Source organism: Ixodes scapularis, unplaced genomic scaffold (assembly GCF_016920785.2).
Source record: "Ixodes scapularis isolate PalLabHiFi unplaced genomic scaffold, ASM1692078v2 PGA_scaffold1__304_contigs__length_218370807, whole genome shotgun sequence".
Taxonomy (NCBI): Eukaryota; Metazoa; Arthropoda; class Arachnida; order Ixodida; family Ixodidae; genus Ixodes; species Ixodes scapularis.
Window position 1 is genome coordinate 121,381,996 of NW_024609846.1, and position 23,097 is coordinate 121,405,092.

Sequence of the window (23,097 nt, forward strand, 5' to 3'; positions counted from 1 at the left end):
GAAAGTCGTGTTTGCCGTGAAATGAACGAGAACGTAAGTTTTTTTACTCACCCCAAACTGGAACGTTCGCCCTAACTGTGTGGCACAATGTACAGTATGCAAAGCAGGTGGGTGCTGAACACTACGACCTCGGCGCTTTGTCATATTCTTTGTATGCCGTCATCGGCGGCGAAACTCACCACCGAAGTTGAGACTTTGCATGCACCGCCTTATCTTGGATGGATGGATGTTAATGGCTGTACCGTTGGTAACGGGCGGTAGCTTGCGCCACCTAGCCCAAGTCTAAAAGTCTTGCCGGTGTTTGGTTTATGGTTGGCGTTTTAGCACGGCAAGGAAGACGGAAACAACTGACGATCACGTCTTGTGGCTAGCTGCGTCCCGTCTGTCCACTCCTAATTATAATAATTGTGTTGTATGTACATGTTCAGACAGTGGAAAGTTGGTCAACCCCAGTGGGTGCCTATAGTGTTTTCGCAGTACGTGACCACACGTCGACGCGATGCTCATCCAGACCGAAACTGGCAGGGGGGTTGAATCCAGGATCCCTGGGTTTCTCGGCGATCTTAATTATAGTAAACTGCCCAACACCGATGCGTCCATGCCCCACCTGCGGCCCATTGACGACTGCCGCAGAATCGACGGCACCTAGCGGCTAGAGTAGAAAACTGTAGCGTCAGATTCGCTGCTCGCCAGTTTTCTCGAATAAGAACATTAACTCGATTAATAAGACTTCAAATGAACGTTTAATGCGGCGAACCTGTGCCGAGAAACACAAAGCAACAAAGACCACATATACATACTTTGACGGCGACGGAAGGTCGACTGCCTCAAGCAGCCATGCGAAGCTCCATTTTGCAAGAAGTTTTCGAGCTCGAAGAAACAACAAGATTCTCGAGTCATTTGGAATCTTCCAGTCATGCAGAGAAAAGAAAGATAAAAAGGACGAGCGCTGGCGGGGATCGAACCTCAGTCAGCGACGTGTCGGAGTCGAGCTGCAGATTTAACTCGGTGCCTGTACGCGCGCCTCTCGCGGTGGCGTCGTGCGTACTCATCGGGCAGCTACCTCGGCAGTCGCAGCTCAAGTGCAGTGGTACACCGGTGTGTGTTGCAAGGTCGGCATGCCTGCTTGGGATACCACATTGGCGGAAGCGCGGGAACAGCGTGCATCGGCGGCCGACCTCTACCGCTCTCCCTACGCTGACTCAAAAGTGGTCGCGCGCGGCGCTGTTCGCTGTGCGATTGGTAACGGCCAGTGGAGTAGCCAGGAATTTTGTTTCGGGGGGGGGGGGGGGGGCTGAAGCCTCCGCCCTGGCTACGCCCCTGGTAACGGCTCGGACGCAGGATGCCGCATTCGCACGCGGCAATATTCACAGCGCCTGATGGCCTACAGACGAAGCCGTGAAAGTAGGCTCAAGAGCACGTGACGACCGTGACAAATACTGTGGGAGTTATGTATGTCCAGCCCCGTTGACACATGCACACAAATAAAGTTCTTGCGAGTTCCACGTCGTAGTTGACTGATCGACTTGATCTGGTTGTTGCATGGTGCCCAGGAAACTTGTAAGCGCAAACAGAGACGAACACGAAGCGCTTCAGCCACCTTAGATCGCTGTAGCAGAGGTCGTTCTGGCTTTTGGAGCCCTTACTTAGCTCTGATGGAGACACGGCGCATGCAGGGATAATGTGGCGACGGGCACACGGCGTTGTTCGTTACTGGGTTGGCGGGCTTCCCGTCGAAAGCGTTGCCACAGCCCTCGGTGTTGCGCTTCTATGCACCTGCGCAGCAAGGTCGCCAGTCTGCGGTCGTTCGGTGATTAATCGAAACAAGGCCGCGATTGTTTCTTTCTTTTTTTTTTTTCTTTTTCTGTACTATTTTGGGAGACGCGAACATCATTCGCTTCGAACAGAATGCGCGTGCGCCGGGTGTGTGTTTGGCGCGTTCGGTGGAAGCTATCGCTCAGTGAACATTTTTCTTCGCTTCTTGTCAGTCAGTCGACGCGGAGTGCAATAAATCGACGGACACGTTGGTGCGACATATTTTTGCCATTACGGCAATCGTTTTTTCAGGCGGAACCGAAGTTAACGACAATGTCGGAGAAGTCTCGCTAAATTGAGTCGTCGTCCTTCCTATTGCCAGCGCAGAAGGCTAACTTTCTCCAAATGTCTAGCGACTGGAGTTTACAGTCCTAACGGTATCTTTTTCGGACCGCGCTGCGGATATACACGAAGGACGTTTAAGTATGCGAAATTTTGATCAGAGTTTGCGAAAACGTTTTACACAAAGGTCACGCCATATACAGGGCAGTGTTACACATTGTCACTGACAGCGGCGTTTCACCTAGCGACAGTTTTTGAAGTTCAGACCGCCATCTTTGTGGCTTGTTGCGCAACCGCCATTTATTTTCCAGTCTTTCGCGTGCGAATACGAGTAGGAGACAGGCTTCACGATCTCATGATGAGAGTGCTAAGATCTGGGGCGGCTTACTCGATAAGATATGAACCGTCCGTTCATTGAGACACTGCGGAAGGAATCATTGTCGAGGCTAGCGCTCGAGCTCCTGGCGTTTTAGGGAGTTTTAACAGACGATTCCGATAGCCCCGATAACGATACGACGCATGCACCAAAGGCGCCGCTCGGGTATCGGGTATCGTTATATCGTAAGAATCGACTAAATCGCGGTGTTTCGGGCTCTCAGGGAAGGTTTCCTTACTTCGTTTCGAAAGTGTACTAAGATAGAGGGGGTGTTAATAACGGGAAAGCGTTACCTGCAAATCGCCTGGCAACCGCCATTGCCCGCCGCTACCGGTCAAATGAGCGCAAAACGGCGCACAAGAGCACTTTCATCGCTGCCTATTTTTTGTGCTCGGCGATGATGCTGCTCCAGAATAGTATCACCCGAAACACTTTTTTGGTGTACGTGCTTAGCGGGTTGGGCAATGCCAATATCCCACGCGAGAGCAGCTTCGCTGACTGTCATTTGAGTGTGCGCTCGGTCAGCTCACGACTGTGTTCTTCCCTAGTCACTGACGGGATGAAAAGGGCAGAACGTTTCTTTCTGATGCCTCCAGCTCGCGCTCTTTGCCCTCCGTCGTGCTTTGGCTGCACGTGCACGCTCCAAGCTCACGAGACGCCCGAATCCGAATAAAGACGCCACTCTGAGCGTTTGGCCCATCGCGAATGCCGACCGCAACGACGCTTTCGGACGAGCCCGTCGCCAGCAGTTTCGTGGAAGCCTGAACCCGCTGCATAACGAGTCTAAATTTGCAGCAGAGCGTGCAGGAACAAAGAGAAAAAAAAAGCGGTTTTTGTTTGCTTACGCGCGCGCGTTGACCGCTTTGGCAAGCGCTCTCCAGACGCACGCACGACCGCCGCAGATGGCAGTGGCCCAGGAGCCAGGTGACGATGCGGCGACGGTTGTGATTAGAAGCGCGCCTGACGTCAGTGTTGCGTCCGGCAGAAGGCGAGAGGCTACTTGGAGCGGAGGACGGAATTAACCGTAGACTGCGGTACCATCTAGGGAGGCCGGGTTGCCTTCGTACGCGCACACACTTATTTAGAGGCAGCTAGCCATTTTGTATCCTTTTTTTTTTTTTTTTTTGATGAGCGCAAGCGTTTTTTGCGCGTAAATATTACTGCATTTCCTATGATAAGTTTTGAGCAGTTCAAAAGCGTGGGTGCGCACGAATGCCAAAATCTACAGCATTGCCGGCGCGAAGAAAACTCGATGAAAGCTCGCTGTCAGGACGCGCTCTATAATATATTGCATTTCTTGGGGAAAGGAAGGCGGGTGGGGGAAAGTGGGAATTTAACGAATCGGACCAACGTCTAGACATTCGCCCCGTGTCACTCTTTCGAAATAGCGCGCTTCTCACGGAACGTTATTGATTTTCACTTAGCGCAGAGGATTACCTTAATCGTTTATGTAAAAAAAGAAAAAAAAAAGCGTGCAATAATGTGTTTTAATTTTTTTTTTTTTTGTAGGACATTTAAATTTGTGTTAACTATTTTGACGGGCGGCGGAGGAACAACCACGGACGGATGAGCTAGACTGACGCGAGGGGGGGTGACTCTTTGGGTTTTTTTTTTTTTCCTTCGAGTTGCAAAACGGTTGTTATCACTTTTCCTATCCACGAGAAAACGAGTTGAGAGTATATTAGGGAGCTTGAGTGGATCGTCCCGGCAACTCAGCTCCAGCGACGGATTTCGTCTACTAAAACTTTACTGCAAAAGCGACAGTAGGCAGTCGAGCTGGTAAGGAACAGCATAACCTAAACTCTAAGTAAAAAAAAAAGAAAATGAATTTGAGATTTTGTGTTGTTGTATATCGGTTATTGTATTCTGCCTAGTCTCAGGGTAGGTTACGTCGAGAAAAGATCCCCCTCTCGCAGCAAATTTACCGCGACTATTCGCGAGCGAGTGGAAGAGGCCGCCCTTGGCGGTGCGATACCGTGCTCGTAGCGCGCAGTCCACCGTCCTCCCCTGGCCGGCCGTGTTGGCTCTGTCGGAGAGATGAATGGGAGCACGGGGGAAAGAAAGGGGAAGGGGGGGTAGAGGGGAGCAGCCGGCGGCATCGATCGGGCAACGAAGAGAGCGCCGCCCGGCCTTGAGGAGACGGCCCCTCGGGGTGGAAAGGGGCTAGCACCGCCGCCGCTGTTTGGGCAAAGCGGGCCCCGCTTCCGAGCTGCGGTGGAGTGCCGACGCCGACGCCGCCGCCAGCGAGAGAGGACTGTACACCGACGCCGTGTTGGAGGGAGTCGGTTCTGTTTGCCCGAACCGCGGGTTCGTACGCGATGCGGCCGGGACGCTCGGTTCCGTCCCATTTGGGCGGGTTGGTGCACGCGGTGGCCGTGCTATCGCCGCCCTCTGCCCTGGTGGGGCCCTGGCTCCAGCAGCACGGCTGCGTGGCTGCTCGGATCGCGCACCACCATCACCAGCAGCAGCATCACCAGTTTCAGCTCGGAGAGCGGTTCCGGTGAGCGCCCCCTCCGAGATGCGCGGCGCGCTGCTACTTATTTTATCTCTTAGTAGATCGTTGCTATAGCTACGATACCGATACCCCATAACGTTACGATGCATGCGCTAAGGTGCCGGCGGAGGATCGGGTGTTCGAGATACCAGAACGATCCCAGTTTTGGTAGACCGTTCCGATATCTCCGATAACGATACCCGACGCATGTGCAAAGGCGCCGACGGGGTATCGGGTGTCGTTATCGGGGTCATCGGAACGATCTACTGAAACTCCCTATTGACAGGATGAGAAAGGATGAGTCGCTTTCCTGCTCGCACTCGTTACCGGTATGGAAGGTAGGAAGTTGGCGCTGGGGAGGCGGAACGTGCGAACGACCTCCCTGAAGTTTTTATCCTCTCAGTGAGTTTAGCGCGTTGTGTACTTGGACGTGACTGGGAATAGGTGTGTTGGACGGTGAAGAGACTAATCCCGAATGAAGTGTTCTTCATTTTCGTTTTCTGCGTTATCTTTGGCTGGGAGCGTAGACGTAGCGGGAGTCTGGTCGACGCATTTGGACTACGAGCAACGAAGCAACCCAACGCTTTTTTTTTTTCTTTTCTTCTAGTGTTTAGAACGGTGCTTTCGTTTTTAGACGCAACCCCAGCGTCGCGAGAGTCGTCGTCCCATCTCTCCGGCGATGAAGGATGGTGCCTGCGGGAGGCTGGGTTTTTGTATTTTGTTTTTGTTTCTCGGGGGGTAACTTTCCCGCTCTTGTTTCTCTTTGCTCCTCTTGTGTTGGATGTTAGTTATTCTTGAGACTTTCTCCCCCATGCATGCAAGCTAGCGGCGGAAGCGTTATGCGTTTTTTGAGCGACGCGCGTCGACCATTAGGCGTTTTTCTGCAGTCTTCGTCGGAGAGTACAGTACGTGCGTTGCGGTCTGTTCGTGTGCGTTCGGCGCGGTTTTGTTTTTGCACGCCGGTCGTTGCCATAGGCAACGGAACTCCACGCCCGGGCACAAATGCTCCTCCCTTTCGCCCAATGATCAACAAAAAAAAAAAAAAGAAGATAAAAGAAAAGAAAAGCAAACGGGGGTTCGCGCTCTACCGTTCGCAGTAGCCATTTCCTTTTTACGACGAACGGGCTTACCTGGGACGTGCGAGACATCATATCGCGCCGCTGGCCGTGATTCATTTTACGAGGCAGTTGTTCGCCGCTTCTCTCTGCACGTCTGGTCAGTGACACCACGAGATGGGCTGCGGGGGCATCTTGCGGTGTGCGATTGGCGTGCCGCGAAAGCGTGCGTCTGCAAACAAAACTTCTGCCCGTGAGGGTTATTTTTGACCCGAGCACGAACCCGCTGCCTGCTTTGTGGCGTGTGAACCCCCGCTTCTGTTCGAGCTCTCGCTGCAGCCTGGCCGTCTCTCGCTGTCGTTCTGCAGTGGCCGCTGTGCCTTTCTGGAGAAGCATCCTAAACGGCAACGAGGCACTACGTTGTAATACGCCTAGGCTGGACGCGGGTTTCGCTAGTTTTGTTTTGGTAAGAAGAAAAGAATAAGAAACGGAACAGGCCCTGCTTTCTTTTCGGTTGGATATCCCGTGTGGATCGAAGCAGGACGGTGCGGAGCTTGCACGAAGAGAGTCGGGTTTTGTCGATCCGTCCCCCCTCTGGAGAGAGGAGGCTTCCCTGTGAAGCAAGGCGTCCGATTTTTCTTTCTTCTTCCCCGGGTCTCCGCGTTGTGTTGTGCCTGTGCCCGGTGTAGTGTGGGGCGCGGCTAGGGGGCATCGTACGGCGACAGCTGCCGCGGGGCTGGTGGGCAGATGGGCGGCAGCCGCGGTGCTCGCACTTCCCCCCGATGACGGTGCCTGCCCCGTCCAGCTGGTCTCCGGCGGACGGAAGCGGCTGAGCGCGCAAGGGGCGCCTGCTGCTGCTAACGGGACGCCGCGGAGAGCCTGGATCGGAGAGAGGGGGCAACTCAAACCATGCAGAGCGATTGCAGTCCTAGCGGGCCGCTAGTGCGCATGCGTTGCGTTGTCGCGTGGAGAGGAGGGAAGCGGACGGAAAGGCAGAGACGCTCGCAGACGACGAACGCTTTCGACCTCTTCTATGAACCACTGTAGACCCCGATGGAGCAGTTGAAAACACCCTAATCTAGGCACACGGGGCGCCGTTGAACCGGCGGCGTGCCGTACGCCCCTACGTGCCTTTGCCCTCTGGGCGGCGCCGCGCTGTCGGCCGCCGCGAGCGGGCTTCGGTCTCACCGGCGTCTCGCGGCCGGCTTTCCCCATGGATCCGGCGGCTGCACGCGCGAGCAGCGATCGACCCGTTGGCCGACTGACTCATTGTAGTGGGGCGCTGGCAGGGTGAGAACGACAGGGCGTCTCCTTCGGACGCCCGAGCACACGCTCGTCGCCCCTTGCGTTGGGCTTTAGCAGCGCGTGCACGATCGAGGCTCTCCGAGTCGCCGAAGGGTCGTCCTGTCGTTCTCGCCTCGCCAGCGTCGACTCAGTGGCGGGCCCGCCTCAGTGTTGGGTCGATGTTTGTCGAGGCGAGCGTTTCCCCCCCAGGTCTCACCACTGGTCTCTTCGGCCCTTTTGATCGGTAGTGCGGTTACGATGTTCGACTGTACAACGTTAGGAAAGGCACGAACGGTTGCCCCGCGCGTCTTGTCGTGCGGTGTCGGTCGCCTTCCTCCGAACAACGCCGTACCAAATTTGTTGACTCTAGCTTTCGAAGGACGCTCAACGAAATCCGAAATTTTTTTTTTTTTTTTTTTTTTGATGTTGGACCCGGTTTGATATTTGTCAGATGGTTGTGACGCGAGTTGGAACTAATTTGTAATTTAAGGCGCAGGGGAGAACGAAGCGACGCCAAAGAGAACATGGCAAGGACACGTACGCTTGATGCCAGCATGTAAGCTCGTGTGAGGTTGCCATGTTCGCTCTCGGTCGGATACGGCATCTGTTCATTTTCGTTGTCGGAACAATATTTTTCACAACGGTTCAAAACTAAAAACTGGATATAAAAAAAAAAGACAAAACCAGGTTGGCTTTGGATGCACAGACCAATTTAGGATCCACGATTTGTAGCTCCTACCCCTAGTTTTCTTCGTATGATATCTTACAAAAGACTGTGAACTCACCATTCACTCCTTTTTTTTTAAAGTTATGCAGTTGTTTACGTTTTTATGTTAGAGACGTCATTAATGGTCGGAAGGAAATCCGTAACACTGATATGCACTTATACTTTTCCAACCTTGTCATAGTATCGTTGCGTCTTACTGTTCTGTACAGGGTCGCCTTTCTTGTCGGAGCTAGATTCACTACGGACGAGTTTCCGTTCATAAGTGAAATCTTCCGAGTGAATCAGTTGAAAAATATGCTGTCAGAAAAGTTCCAGGAAAACATTGATGTGTGCCTTGGCCTTTTTCCTGCGAGCTGCAAACCGTAACGACTGCGGAGCATAGTTGGGCCCGTTCAACAATGTCATCGCTTTTTCTAAGAAAGCGCGAACAGAAACTGGTGGGAACAACTGAAAGAGAAAGCTTTTGGGAAGGATAGCAGCCGACAGTTTTTTAAAACACCATAATCTACAAAGTCTCTCGGCGAGACATATCAGCTGGTGTGCAGGACGGCACAGAATGGCACGCCGTTTGCACGAATCTTGCGGGCTACTGTCAGGGTATCATACACCTTGAGAAGCTGTTAAAAGTATTAGGCAGTTTTAGAATAGTGCACAGTAGAGTTTCGCATACGCAAGGAATAGCGTCGTTGCAACTGTGCATGCGTCGAACGCTAACTTCAGTTTGCGCTTTGCGAGTCCTATTTTCGCGTACGCTATTTTTCAGAAATTGCGTGCGTACTCAAAGAGTCTTTTTGCGCTCCTCAAAGAAGGATTCGTGATGAGAAGTTGGCTAAAGCCAAGATGAGCACAGTTAAAAAATGGCGGCTCCCAGGACTGCGACTTTGACCGCTTTGGAGGCGTCATGAGCGCGACGTCGGCGACATCCTAGCGGCTGCGATTTTCAACACAGGACGACATTGCACTTCTATGGGAGGTGCACGTCAGAAACGTTTTGGAAGACCCAGCAAGGTGGGTAACGATTGCCGGCAACTGGCTGCTTCCGATGCGCGAACGTTTCTCGGCGAAGGCGAGATCTCTTTTGCTGAGGCGACGCAAGCGGACACGACTGGTGTACCGCTCCCATCGCATTCTCATGATAGGGAGTTATCGTAGACCGCATTCTTCTTTTCGCTAAGCCCTCCGCAACGAAGAAGCCGCTGCTGCACCTGCGTGCCGGTGGCCTTGGCTGTAGAGTTCTGGGCATCGTAACGGGTTGCGGAGAACGTTGCGCGACGACGAAAACGATCTACGAAAACTCCCTGATTGGGAGTTTTCGTAGACCGCGTTTCCCCTTCCGCTAAGCGCTCCACAAACTGATACGATACCCGTAAGTCTACAGTCAAGGCCATTGGCACGCAGGCGCAGTAGCGGCTTCTTCGTTGCGGAGGGCTTAGCGGAGGGGGAAACGCGGTTTACAAAAACTCTCTATTAGGAAGTTGTAGTAGACCGTTTCCGCAGCCCGCTAAGCACCCGGATAGCGTTCCGTAATCCACCAAACTATGCAGACAAGGCTGGTGGAGCGCATGCGCAGCTTCGGCGTTTTGTTTACGGTTACCGTAGCGGAGGAAAAAAATGATCTACTACAAGTCCTTATTGCACAAATATAAAATGTCACTTTGAACCGAAAATCATGTTTTTCTCTCAGGTTACAGCATTTCGTGTGTGAAATAAAAATTGTTACTGCATCTTGGTGGCGTTGCAAGCGCGAGATGCTTGGACTTTTCCATCGCGGTGAAGAAACGCTATTCTAAAACACACTTGCGTAGCGTGCGCTAGCACAAGTGCTACATTTAGCGCTACCGTACGCTAAAGTTTCGTATGTTATTCTAAAACTCCCTATTGTGTCCGACTAGGATGGAATGACGCTTGCGCCTAGGCCGTGTGAGGGTTTGGAAATAAATGGAATGTCTCTCAATACTTCAAATAAGCCCCCTTCAAAAGTGTAGCCCCCCTCCAAGTTTCAAGCTGCGTTATCTCTGCACAATGGCGGCTACAGGCGCAAAATCCTTGCGTTTGATAGTGCCTTGGCTGCACAAGCGGCAGAAGCACAAGCATAGTCTCCTTATAATATATATTATAGGAGGCTATGACACAAGTTGAAACTTTGCGCTTGCAGCCTTTGTGGTTACCATCGCCATCTACGTTTTTAGACTCGCACGTTGTGCGGTGTCAGTTGTTCCGCAATTGTGCAATGTGTCAGACTCACTGTCAATTGACATGTGACCTTTGAAAGGGCTCTTAGAGATTTGTGCACTGTAATAGCCCGAGTAGAAAACTTTTGACCGTCTTTTGTGGAGCGCGGTTTACGGGTTTGATGTGCCCGTAAAGGCTGGCTCTCACACTTGCTTGAGTCCGACCGAGTGTACGACGAAACCGTCCAATCCGACGTGCGAACTGCCGGAATGACCTTCGGGGGCGAGAGTTTTCGTAGCACCGGAGGGTGTTGAAGACCCTCGCTTCCGACCGTCGTATTGCCTGATCGGACGTCGGATTGGACGGTTTCGTCGTACATGTGTTTTGCACTGATAGCGCGAAACACATGTAAGACGGAAAAAATTTCCCCACTAAATTTAGCGGGTTAAGTTTTACCGCTGAATTTAGCAGGAAAGTTTCCCTGCCAAGTTTAAAGGGGTAAGTAAGTTTCTCCGCTAAAATTAGCAGGGAAATTGACGTCGGGATTCGTGTCACGTCACCCATGAACAAATTCAGCGGCAGGAGGTGAGGAGGAGGGAAGAAGAGGAGGATTGGAGGGTACGGAGGAGGAGGAAAGGCATACCCTCTCCTCTTCCTTCTCAAGAACTGCGCTCTAGTTTCACATTACAGAGGTTTGTAAACGTCTTTAATTTTTTTCACTTGGTTAATAAGCTCTGGAAAGGTGCATAGAGCCATCCAAGAAGCTTCACTTAGAGCAGTGGTCTTTAAACCTCTTGGCTAAGGTAAAAAAATAAGTATAAACGGCAAAGAAAAAAAAATCCTAGGCGAGCATTTAAATATAAAATTAAAAGGTATTAAAAAGGAATCTAAGATGGTCAAACTGATGCGGACAGAATATAATAAATATGGCCCAGGCAGTGGCATAGCCAGAATTTTGTTTCGGGGAAAGGGGCAATGGCATAAATCCTTCCCCCATGATGAAGCAGTGTGGGCTCGCGGTAGGGACGCTCATGCAAAGATTAGCGAGGCGCTGTTAAGGTAAAGCAAGTAAAGCTGCATTGTCATTTTTTAAAACGAGCAGCCTTTATGTACTGAAATACGGGCGTGTGTGGTGGCTCACTGTTCTACCGTCGTCGTAGGTGCGGCCCATCAACTTTAAAAGCTTCCTCACAGCACACAACTACCTTGCTCTTTGAGGTAGCACTCCATTACCAATGCATGAAGGTCAGACAAAACACAAGGATAGCTATAGACCAGTGTCTGCTCTGTTCCATGGGGGCCGCCATGTTCGTTTATGCTGACGCAATGACACGGTAAAAAGAGGGGAGGGGGGCGGCGCTTTTTGCGAGACTGAGTTTTTTTTTTAGAAACCTTCACACATATCGTAGTGCAAGAGCGTTGGAAAGGCAGTGACGAAGCTACGAGAACAACACCAATGCCAAGAGTGCTGTAAAGAGCAAGAGCCTTGTTTTATGCACAGCCCCTCTCATCACAAGAGCCTGTGCTTGAGATTATTATTTCACCTTTTTATCACAGGGCTAGTATTTCGGACACTGGTCTATAGGCAGCCTGCAATGCTGTTTGGTTTGGCACTATCTAGTGACTGAAGCAAGAAACATTGGGTATGCTTGGGAGTGGCAGCTGCATTGTTCAAACGCGAGCTATTGCTCTGGTGGTGCTGCTATAGCTTAGTAACTGAAGCAAGAAATACTGGGTAGGCCAGGAAGCTGTGATTGCATAACATGCAAGTACGGTGGAATCTGCGGCCTGGCAGGCCAATTGGAACGTGACTATGTATCACCAGAGTGCGCTTTTACTGCGAAGACGTATAGGCTTTTTGTATAACCTTGGGCTTTCACGCTACTGGCACCGCCTGGCTGTTACCGGCAGGCTATACTGTCACAAGAAATCGAGCAGCCAAACAACAATCTCGATGCTGAAAAATCGGAGCAACCGTCCTCCCACAAACACTAGGGCCCATTATAGGGCGAGTGTAATTCTGAACAATCACAGAACCAAAATCTATTATCTATTGAAGGTTTAACAAATTTGTGCTACAGAACAAGATGCCGAAAGAAAGAGAGTCTTATTTTTGCTAGGCCAGTTTACCTTGCAGCGTGGTCCAAAGGCAGCAGCGGCATATCCTCGGGGCGATGAGTAGTCGTAAGTTGGAACTCGTCATTCCGTCAGTCGGAGAAATGACATCACAGATCACACACAAACACTCGAACCACACGTCGAACGTGGAAACAAAATTGAATACCCTTGCGCCTATGCGTAGTGAGAATATGCAGGCTCTTCGGAGTTTCTGATGTTCCGGCAACAAAAATATTGGCCTAATAACGAATTGCATCGGGTGCCATCTTGAAATGCAAAGCGGAAAGCAAGACGGACTTCATCGCATCCGTGAGCGACCATCAATACAGGCGTCTCAATGGAAAAACCCTATTTTTCCTGCCGCTCTGTCCCGTTCTGTTTACCTTTCTTTGCCATGCTTCTTTCTTTCGAGAAGACATAATATCCGAGGCCTTTTTTCCTGGTGCTGTTATCATAGCTCCTTGGCATAAAACACGTGAAGCCTCTCATTGAAAACCATGAGTAAACACCCGGCTAGAAGTCTCGTGCTAAACCGATAATTTTCAAACGCCGCACATTAATGCGACCGGAAAACTTGGGAGAACTAACTACAGGTACCAGAATGCACCGCAGGAGTGGTGGCATCGCACAACTTCCGGTAAGATCAGTCTATTGTATACGAAACTGACGCTTAAATTTTATTTGACGTTTAATATAATCAGAATAAATCATCTAAACCAGTGGTTCTCAACGGACCCCTTGTGGATTGGCGGAAATGATGGAAGACCCTGTTTGTGGTGAGGGGAAGGAAAATTTATTGGTTAATTATGATAGTGATTTAATAAATAGATATAACTAAGGGTTAGTGTGTAGTAGACTTCTCTTATTGACATATACACGAAAAAAATCGCCCGACACTTGGAACTTTTATTCTCAATCTGAAAAAAGACAGCTTTTATTGCCTGGAAGCAGGGTTTCGTGGACCCCTAGGATGCCTTCGCAAACCCCAAAGGTTCTGCGGACCCTCATTTGAGAACCACTAATCTAAACTGTGAACTCTCACAGTCAAAAAAGAAAAAAAAAAGGGTTAGCAGGAATTATTGTTTTTAATAAAAAATGTGCTTGCATGTTAGAGCAGTTTCACAAACCAACAGCGGAGTTTGGACACCGCAACTCTCAGTTCCGGCTCAATGTTGAGCTGCGAACTGTACTTCGTTTTTTCAACACCACTGCAAAAAAAACAAAATCACATTTTTTTTAAAGTTCCCTAGCTGTTTTGCGATCCACAGTCTGGGAAATACTGCCATAATTACTTGCAATAGCCATGTTTGGGTGCTTATTTTTAAATATGCAGACTAGTAATGCTCGACTTTTATGTCTGTGCTTGACTCCATTAATCCTAGACTCCAGCCAGAATGCATGCCGACTGCATGGCGACTTGTGTAGTCTCGGCTGAGCGTCAAGCATGGCACCAACAATCTCCTGAAAGCTGTAATTTTTTTTCCCCAGTAGATGTTAAGGCATAGAACTTCCAAATAAGCTGTGTATTAGTAACTGATGAGTTATGCAGTGATATGATTGCCTCCCTATTTGTGCCAGACTGCTCATTCTGTTGTGTAGCACCAAAATGTAGGGAATTGGCACCAATGTTGCTTTATAAGTTATTTCTCTTTAACCAATTACTCGGACCCCACTACAATGCCAGGTCATTATTACAGTAGGCTAGGGCACATCTTCCAACGTTTCAGTTATCAATTTGAATAACATATTTTTCGGTTCGACATATGCGTGGAACACCGCCAATACTTTCACTCTTCGCAGTGTTTCTCATTGTTCAAGGTTTTTGGGTGGGTGGGTAGTTTAGCTCCATTGAGTGGCGCGGCGCTTCTTACCGGGCAGTAGGGCATTGTGGAGAAGCGACACCCGTAAAGGGAACACTACAGTTGTGCATGTATCGTTTCGCCACAGTGCAGCCATGCTTAAAGGGGTTATGACACGCCAAAAATAAAATATTACATAACTATTCAGCTAGGACCCATTGTATGTTCCTATAATCCTGCTAAATTTGTTTTGAAAAATACGCGAAAATTTCGTGGATAAATCGATTTATATGCGGGCCCCTCGGAGGGACAGATCCAGGCGGACCTGGAGGCTGATGACGTAGCCAGCCTCCAGCGTGGTTTCTACTTGCACGCACTCACAGACTCGGCTCTTCTTGGCATATCAACTCTCAGCTTCCTCGTTCACCTTCCACGTTTCCAGCATCCGGTCTGTGACGATTACGTCTACGGCATCGATCGCCTTGTCGAAGTGTTCGACATTGATCGCAGCAGCGATGAGAGTGATTGCTATCAAGAGATGTTGGAAGCTGTTCCTTTTGACTGCGACCCGCTGGCGACGAGCTCCAGCGACGACGAGTTCGCCGTGGTCACCGTCGTCCGGGAATATCTCGCAGGCGCATGCAGGGTGGAAGGTCAACCGGCCGGGGGGCGAGAGCGAGAATAGCTTTCAGTTTACCGAGCTGTTTGAGCGGTTTTGTCCGTACCGCGACGAAAAGAGCTTGGGCGATCATGGGGGCGCCTAGAATGAGAGAGTGTTCATAGTCACGTGGTTTATGGACACCATGGTGTGACTAACTTGAGCAGTGTTGCCTGGTCGCCAGATGAAAATTATAAAAATTCGTAAATTGAATATTGCAATCATCAGAGCTCTAAAAATTGCGTAACTTGGTATATATACTAAGTAGCCTATGAGCATTCCATTTCAAGAATAATCTATCCGTTTAATTTTCGTGTCATAACCCCTTTAAGGAAAAGGCGCTCCTTCCAAGTTACTTTGATATGACATATGTTAAAAATAAAATAAAAAGAAAATTAAGATTGTTGTGGTCAGGAGGATGGATTTGATTTGAAGTTCTGGAAGCAGCTCAGATCGGATCGAAAATGCCAGATTAACACTCCATCCAAATATCAGGCAGAAAGGTACTACATCACCTGCAAAAACAAGCAAGTAAAAGGAAACGTCCGACCAGGTCGAACCTGACATTTGTTCATGCCCAGTTTAAGATATGACAATTTTCGTTCTGGTTTTGTTCTGATATTTTTGTACAGGATGCCTCCTTTCTTTGCACACAGACTGTGCATCAATTCTCAGCTCTGGTTTCTGTGTTTGGCAGTGTTTTCTGCTTAGCAGATCTAAAATCCGTTTTAAGAAAGATGAAGTGGAAAATGACATGTAGTAGCTTTTTGTGAGCGACATAAAGGGCAATGTCACATAGGGGCTGCAGGAGGTACTACCACAGTACTGCAAAATCCAGATGTGCAGTGAAGTGAGGAAAATGCGAGAGATGGGCCGATGTCTCGTCACAACACTTCTGGGCTCTAATTTTTTTATATATATTTCGAAGCTGAAGTTTTTATTAAAGGTGTATATTAGTGCCGAAAAAAGGGTAATAACGCAGGCTAGCTGGCCCGACACAAGAGAAAAAAAGAAAAGAAAAAGAAAAAAAGGCAATAGATTGTCGTCTCAAAACACAGCTGCAAGATTTGTTTACAGGACATCATCAATATTAGTGGTTGGTTTTTTTCTAATGAAACGTCAAGGCATAGCTGTACGAAAATCAGAACATACTTCGGGAAAACATGAATGCCATATTGCCGCGTGCATGGCCGAGAGGGAACACACGTGACTCTCACTCAGGTGTCCGGGGTTTGAAGCCTGGCGCCGGACATTACTCTTATTAATTCCTTCTTCTCTATACTTCTAGATTGGTGTTTACCCTTACCCCGAGTGATTGATGCTCAAACATTCCAAGTCGAATGTTCGAGATACCGAGGGTGATGGATAAGGATGCCAGCATGGCCTTGCCGACTCTCGCGCCAACCAGCTGTCACGCCTTGGCGCTTCTGCTTTCTCGATGCCCATTCTTTCTTTTGTTTCTGGCACAAGTTCGCCCATCAAACCTTTTTCTTTTTTAATTTTTATTCTCGTTGATCCTTTTTCATCCGTGACAATATGCTGGCACGGACAGCCGTGTTGAGCCGATGGTCAGGTTGGGGGCTCCAATACCTTTCTCTACGGTAATGTCGAGGATAGACTTGAGGACCCAACTTGCTTGGCCAATAGTGTTTCGGTTAGGATACTTGATTGCAATGTTTGAAATGTTTTTGATTATGGTAATTGATGACATTTGGGTCAGAAGAATTGAAGATCGATTTCACTGGACTTCCTGCTTTTTTGAGGGCCATCATTTTCGTTTCAGAAGTCTTATGCACAAATGACTGTACTGGGCTGTAACATAGCTTAACATAGCTTAAAATAACTTTGAGTTTCTGTGAAGTTTTGAAGTGTTTGATTATATGCCATTTTGAGTACTATAATTTCCGGTGTATAAAGTACCGTTTTCTTTTTCTGAAATTTTTGTGGGTGAGTCTGGTACAACGGTGCAACTTATACCCATTTATAAGTATGGACGTCAACTATGGGACATGTAGGCAGAATTGAGATTTACGACCAAGGAGGGACGGCAGAGCCTCCGCCCCGCCGGTGTCCTCTTTTTCTAGCGGACAAAGACTAGTCAAGATCTGTGAGACATACCCTGCAGGTGCCGCTGATCAACTTTTCCTCATAACCCGTGCTTGTCAATATGGCTGCTTTCTAAAAAAACAACTTGCTCATAGAAAAAAAAAAAAGTTGTTGGGGTTCTATTTTTGTTTAATTTGTTGGCGGGAATATTGAAACTAGCTCCTGCTGCGCAAATATCATGATCACTGTACACATACAAAGGCTTATCAACACAGGTTTGCTGCATCGACTGTATGAAGGACTTATGCAGAGGTGTAACGCGTATGCCAGGGATGGGCAGTATTTTAAATACAAGTATTCGAAATACGTATTTCAAATACTTTGTGTATTTTGCATTTGTATTTAATTACAAATTCGGTAATGTATTTTACGTATGTATTTAAATACTAAATCGTGGGTATTTCAAATAATTGTAATTAAATACAATTTTGTGGGCAAAAATACCTCCCTCAAATTTATTGTCACTGTCTAGAGCAGGACGAAAACTACGTTCTGCACCGAATGCAGTGTCTCTCAATCGAGCACAAGCGTTTAGTGACTGTGATTACGGTGCTAGTCCAGGGCAAGAATAGTGACGAAATCGACGTTCACAGGCAGACTGGCTAAATAAGTGCCTGTGGCAACTTGTGATGCTTTCCAGCCTGATTTTCATCCATATTTTTGCCTGGAACATTCTAAATATGCGGGTCGTCCAGATTTTCGTAACTGGCACAAGTTGGAACAATAAATTCTCTAGCTAGCGCTGCGCGTCTTGGTCGTCTCGGTTCTTTGTTGATCTAATGCCAAAATGTAATCTACAAAAAAAGCTGCTTGAAGCTCTGTACTTTTTTCACCTATTACGTCCAAGCTGATTACATTTTTTTGCGATTATATTGCTATTACGTTACTAGAGCCTCGCACACTAAATCCCGAGTGTGCGATGCAAAATTAATACGAGATACCCAGAAACCCGTTGCAGGTGCCCTGAAGTCGCTGATGCAAATTTTGAGGAATGTATTTGGAAAAGTATTTGGAGGGGACCAAATACATTTGGTTGTATTTGTATCTTGTATTTAAATGCTTTTTTGGAAATGTCGTTAGATTTGTAATTAAATACATTTTTGACGAAGTATTTTGTATTTGTATTTCGATACATATTTGCATGTATTTTGCCCATCCCTGGCGTATGCCAACGTTTTTTTGTGAAAATGGCTGTTTATAGGAGGTGTGACTTTAGACCGGGTAATATGGTAAACCATACAATTGCATTCCAATACATAAATTTTCTGCTGTTTGAAAGATTTGTCAACTTTGATCCCGCCGGAACTTTGAGCCTGCCGGAACTGAGCCTGCCGAAACTTTGAGCTCACCTACCAGAACTTTGAGCCCATTAAGGAACACCAGGGAATGGTGCTCCCTAAAGTCCTCTTATAAAAATCACGCTTGGCACTTCTTACAAGTACCACCAACCATTGTTGTGCAAACGCTCAAAATACGTGCTACGAGCGAGTGTTGCACCGCCATTTGCTTCCAAAGGCCGCTCATTTCAGTGCTGTGCCACCATCCGCTTCCAAGGACCGCATGGAGCACGTGCCTCGTGCATTGGTGCATTTGACGCTGCTTGTACAACAGATGCAAACACGTCAAAGTGCTTTAGTGCTCCCTGGTGCGCACACTCATGGTGCACATCTCTGGTCGTGACAGGAGCGCTTCCCCCCATTGCAGGTGCCTGCAGGGCGGCCCAGGAGTGCTGCTGCCTCCTGAGGGCTACTCATTGGAGTCCCACCCTCATCACCCCCACCACCACCGCCGCCAGCACCATCCCCACCACCCGCCCTTGGCGCTGGGGCAGCCGCTCTGCCATGGGCTGCCCCCCCGCTGCCCGTCTGCCTGCGTGCACGAGGCCCCCCTGGTCAAGGCCCTGAGGCGCCCACTCGCCCCCAGCGCCCTCTGGAGGCACCGCAGGAGGGCCAACATGGGGCAGAAGGTCACCACGGGCCTCAAGGTCAGTCCATGCCACGCCGTCCTCGACCCCAGGTTGTCCAGGATTGTCAGTCTGGGGTGTTAAAAATTTCTAGGAGGGGCTCAAAGGCGTCTGGGGGGTGGGGGTTAAAAGATTCTGCAAACCTTTGTGGGACCTCGAGGTTCGACCAGTTTGGTGACCCTTCAAACTTTTGTAAAAAATTGACGAAGCTCTACTCCTAAAGGGGGGGGTGCAACGATTTCCGGACTTTGGTCAAAGATTTCTGGAAGTTGCCCTCTGACACTTCTGAAGTAAAGAACAGAAAACCGATTTCACCTGCGTGTCTTAGTTGTTGCGTAAAAAAAAGATAAATATTTGCATTTTGGGCACCCCTCAACTCACTCCCAGCCTTCAGGGTCACACCTGGTCCCTCTCCTAGTGACGTCATTCGAAGTGCAGTGTAGGTTCCCGTGTGCTATCTCGGAGGATGCTTCCTCTCCCTCTCTCTGCTGACATTAGCGGGCGTTATGCTGCAGCTTAGAGTTGAGCGAGGTCACGTAATCTTTTTGCCGTAGTTCCTTCGGCTGCCACTTCGGGCTGCAGGTGGGGGGAAAAGCTAGACTTTTGCTTTGCGATTGTGCAGCGGAATCGCAACATTTTTAATGAAGGAGGTGTTTTCTCTCTCCTCCGGGACACGATAAACAACGTAAAAATGACGAGATGCAAATTCTTTTAATCATAAAATTGTTGCACCGCCCCTTTAACAGTGTTGCCCAACTCCTACACAAAAGGTTTAATCTTTTATAAAATATGATTTATGCAGTAGATTGTTTTAAATTTTAAATATTATAAAAGCAAACATGAACTTTTTGTGATATCATTAGTTTGTTAATGGGAAGCAATGTACCCAAAACATATTGCACCCCCTCCCTTGCCAGGTGGCATCAGCTTATTTTCAAAAATCTGCGCATGCACATAATTGTTAAACATGAGTCAAACTTTTGTCAAATTTTACGATAGAAGTTTGGAAAGCTCGAACCTGGTTGAACTTGAACCTCGGAATGTTTGTGACTTCCCGAATTTGTGTGGGCTACCGTAAAATATTGAGCAAGTGCCCACTCAAAATTTGAGGATAATTGTGAAAAAATAGGGGATGGGCGTATTTGAGGTCATCAGTTTTACTTACAGATGTACTGTGCATATTTTTTAAGATGTTTCAGATTTTAAGGGGTGGGTGGTGGTTGCGGAATGGGTGGATGCATGGTATTCTACGGTATGTCGGTTACCTGGGAGAAAAGGGAACTTCGTTTTTCGGCTCGTGCAAATAAATGATGAATCACAAAAGGCTGCAACCCCGAGAGGTAGTGACTCTAGAAGTGGTGATAGAACACGAGAGTTTGAAAACACTGTGTTACGTGGGTTAAGGCAAAAGAGAGGCAGACTTTTTCTATGAGCTGTTGTCCACCGAAACCTAATGCTTTCAAAACAAGAAATGACATTGCGGACAGATGTGGTATTTATCTCAATGGAAGACACTTGGGGTAGCAAGAAAGAAAACGTTGCACTCTTCCTTTTTGGAAAGATTTTTTCACTGAACTAATTTTTATGGGCACCCTCAATGGCCTTTCTTGTTTTCGCGATATTAAGCTTAGGCGGATGTCGGCTCTGAGAGAAATTTTTTGTCTTTCTCCCTTACTTTTTGATCCAGGTAATGCCATTTCTCAAAATTTCACATTTTGTTACCTACGCTTGTGTCACGGCGTTTTCGGTTTTCTGTGATGCATGGTTCATTTACGCAAGCCAAAAACATTTTTTTTTTCTTTTAACTATTTCTTAACTTTGCACGATTGAGGGCATGCGAAACAAGAAGGGCCAGGCCAGCGTCAAACGGAGTGATTCTCTCCCGGTGTGCAGGTGGACCACCCGATGGAGGAGGTGGGCTCTGGGCTCCCGTCGGGGCTCTCCGGCGGGGTGTCGGGGGCTGGCGGGGTGCGGGGTGGGGCCTGGGCCTCGTCGGGCGGGGCCCGTGAACCGGAGCGTCCCCTGCGGCTGGACCTGCTGCTGGACATGCCGCCGGCATGTGGGGACCTGCAGGGCCGGCACGCCTGGAACCCCGAGGACCGCTCCCTCAACATCTTCGTCAAGGACGACGACCGCCTCACCTTCCACCGGCACCCTGTGGCCCAGAGCACCGACTGCATACGCGGAAAGGTGGGACAGGCACGGCCAACACCTCCCGGATGACGGGGCCTTAGTGTCAAATTCTTTTATGTTGCTTTCCAGAGGCCACTGTAGAGCAGATATTTTCTGTGTTCTTCTGGGACTTGTGTTTGACGCTGAGCGAATGGAGGTCCCAGATAAACAGTGAGAAGCAGTCATGTCCGTCCTTTACCTCGCTATCGATCGAGGTGGGTGACGTGGATTACCTGGTGCACATACATGCATTGCTATCTGGCTGGTGTAGGTTAAGCTTGATATCCACCCTGAAAGGAAGAAATCATAGTCCTTTCTTCCCGTTTAACACTGTGAGGATGTAAGAAACACGCCCCAGTGTAATTTTATATAGGCGGTGAGGACGGTACACACATACTTTCGGGAAAGCTAATCTTGTAACTATTTGAGAAGTGAAATGCCATCTTGCGATATATATGTACACTGTGCAACGCAGCTAATGTTTTCCATCTGCGCTTTCATGCATTTTGCTAGAACAGGTTAACATTGAACACTGGAGGTCATTGCCCTATATCAAAACATTTCAGTACACTAGTAATTTTAGTTGCAGCCTTCCAGCTCTAATAGAATGATAGAAAGAAAAAAATGGTGATCTGCTGTTTATGGCTAGCTGTCATGCTCCATACGTGAGGTAAATGGGCAGTCAGCATTTTCTCTTACCTTACTTTGGAAAAGATGACTGCAAAGAATGCCACATGGTGAAATTTGAAATTGGAAAGCCAGATTCAAAATTAAGTTTAGTTTTGGCAATGATATCCAACTTTGAGATTTTTTAAAAATATTGCTAGGAATCGTTTTTGGAGACTAATGGTTTCACAACACTCGCATTACAGTCAGTAATCCAGTACCCTACTCCTCACGATATTGGAGCTACTTTGGTTAGCATGGTATAGTGTATTCTCACTATATAGTTTTCTCCGAGGAGTGAATTGAACGTCATTGAGTTCTGAGGTTATGTGCACCATGTCACAAACATTCGCTAATCCCCCGAGCTTGTGGGTAGCTGCGGAGAATCTGCAACCAGCTCACAAAATATCCGTTGTCCTGTTAAAAGGATTGGCCCCCCCCCCCCCCCCCCCCCCCCCCCTTTTCAGGGAGGGGTTATGGTCATCAACATTAAACTGGGATGTTTTTTTTTTCTGCTTTTTGTTTAATAAGTTTGTGAAGATCACAAGCACATTCACAAAAAGAAAGACTGTGCTGACTTAACTACAAGCAACTGCCCTGCAAGGGGTTGCTCGGATTTTCTGAACTCTCTCCTCATTCTCGCGTTTTTTTCGCCCTCGCAACCGTGTGACATTCAGCTTCCTCCACAGAGAAAGGTCTGTCGCGTGAGTACTCCATTCATGCAGTGATGTGATTGCTGCTCCATTTGTGCCGAACTGCGCCAAAGTGCTTATCCTGCTACATCTTGCTACATTTTACCAAAATGTGACGAATTTGTGTCAACATTGATCTAAAACTTAATAATACTGATAATATTATAGCTCAGGCCTTGCAACCTGTCTGGGTCATTATAATAGGGTTGTGCGAGTTCTCTGAGCTTTCGAATATTGCCTCAAACAATGTACTATTCAATCTGATTTCGTATCAAAGACTGACAGAACTGTGAAGTTCCGCAATAATTATCATGTTCGTGTTCTGTTTTGGCGGGCTAGTTCTATTGTGTGCGCTTCTCATTGCACACTGGTGTACTGCAATGGAGCGGCAACCGCAGAGTAGGTGTTTCCGAATTTGCATGACTTGCTTTGCTGCAATTCACCTGCGTTCTGAGGGGAAAGTGCTCCTCCAGAGCGAGACGTGACACGATTTCCGAATAAAAGTTTGACTTGAATATATGATAGACTGCGATATCTTGGTGGTATCTTTTTACAATTCGAGATTTGGCTGGAATACTTTGGTATTGCCAGAAGATTTATACGGATTGTTCTGTAGGTTTATGTTTTATGCCAACTCTTTTGTTTACTTACCACTTTTATATACCGTAAAACACAGTGGAAGCGCCCACTTCGTTCAATCGCCCACTAGTATTGCATT

At 48.3% G+C, this 23,097-nt stretch overlaps 1 protein-coding gene across 2 annotated transcripts in view; it reads left to right on the forward strand.

Annotated features, from left to right (window-relative positions):
* Positions 1-23,097, forward strand: part of LOC8038030 (SPRY domain-containing SOCS box protein 1) — a 98,061-nt gene that overhangs the window by 59,201 nt on the left and 15,763 nt on the right. The window contains exons 1-3 of one of the 2 annotated variants that reach the window (XM_029970438.4): positions 4,639-4,973; positions 18,591-18,870; positions 20,743-21,039. In XM_029970438.4, the coding sequence (XP_029826298.2) occupies positions 4,792-4,973; positions 18,591-18,870; positions 20,743-21,039 (759 nt within the window). In that variant the 5' untranslated portion in view covers positions 4,639-4,791. Of the gene's footprint in view, positions 1-4,638; positions 4,974-18,590; positions 18,871-20,742; positions 21,040-23,097 lie in introns of those variants that run through there. The other variant, XM_040498808.2, reaches the window with a different exon arrangement.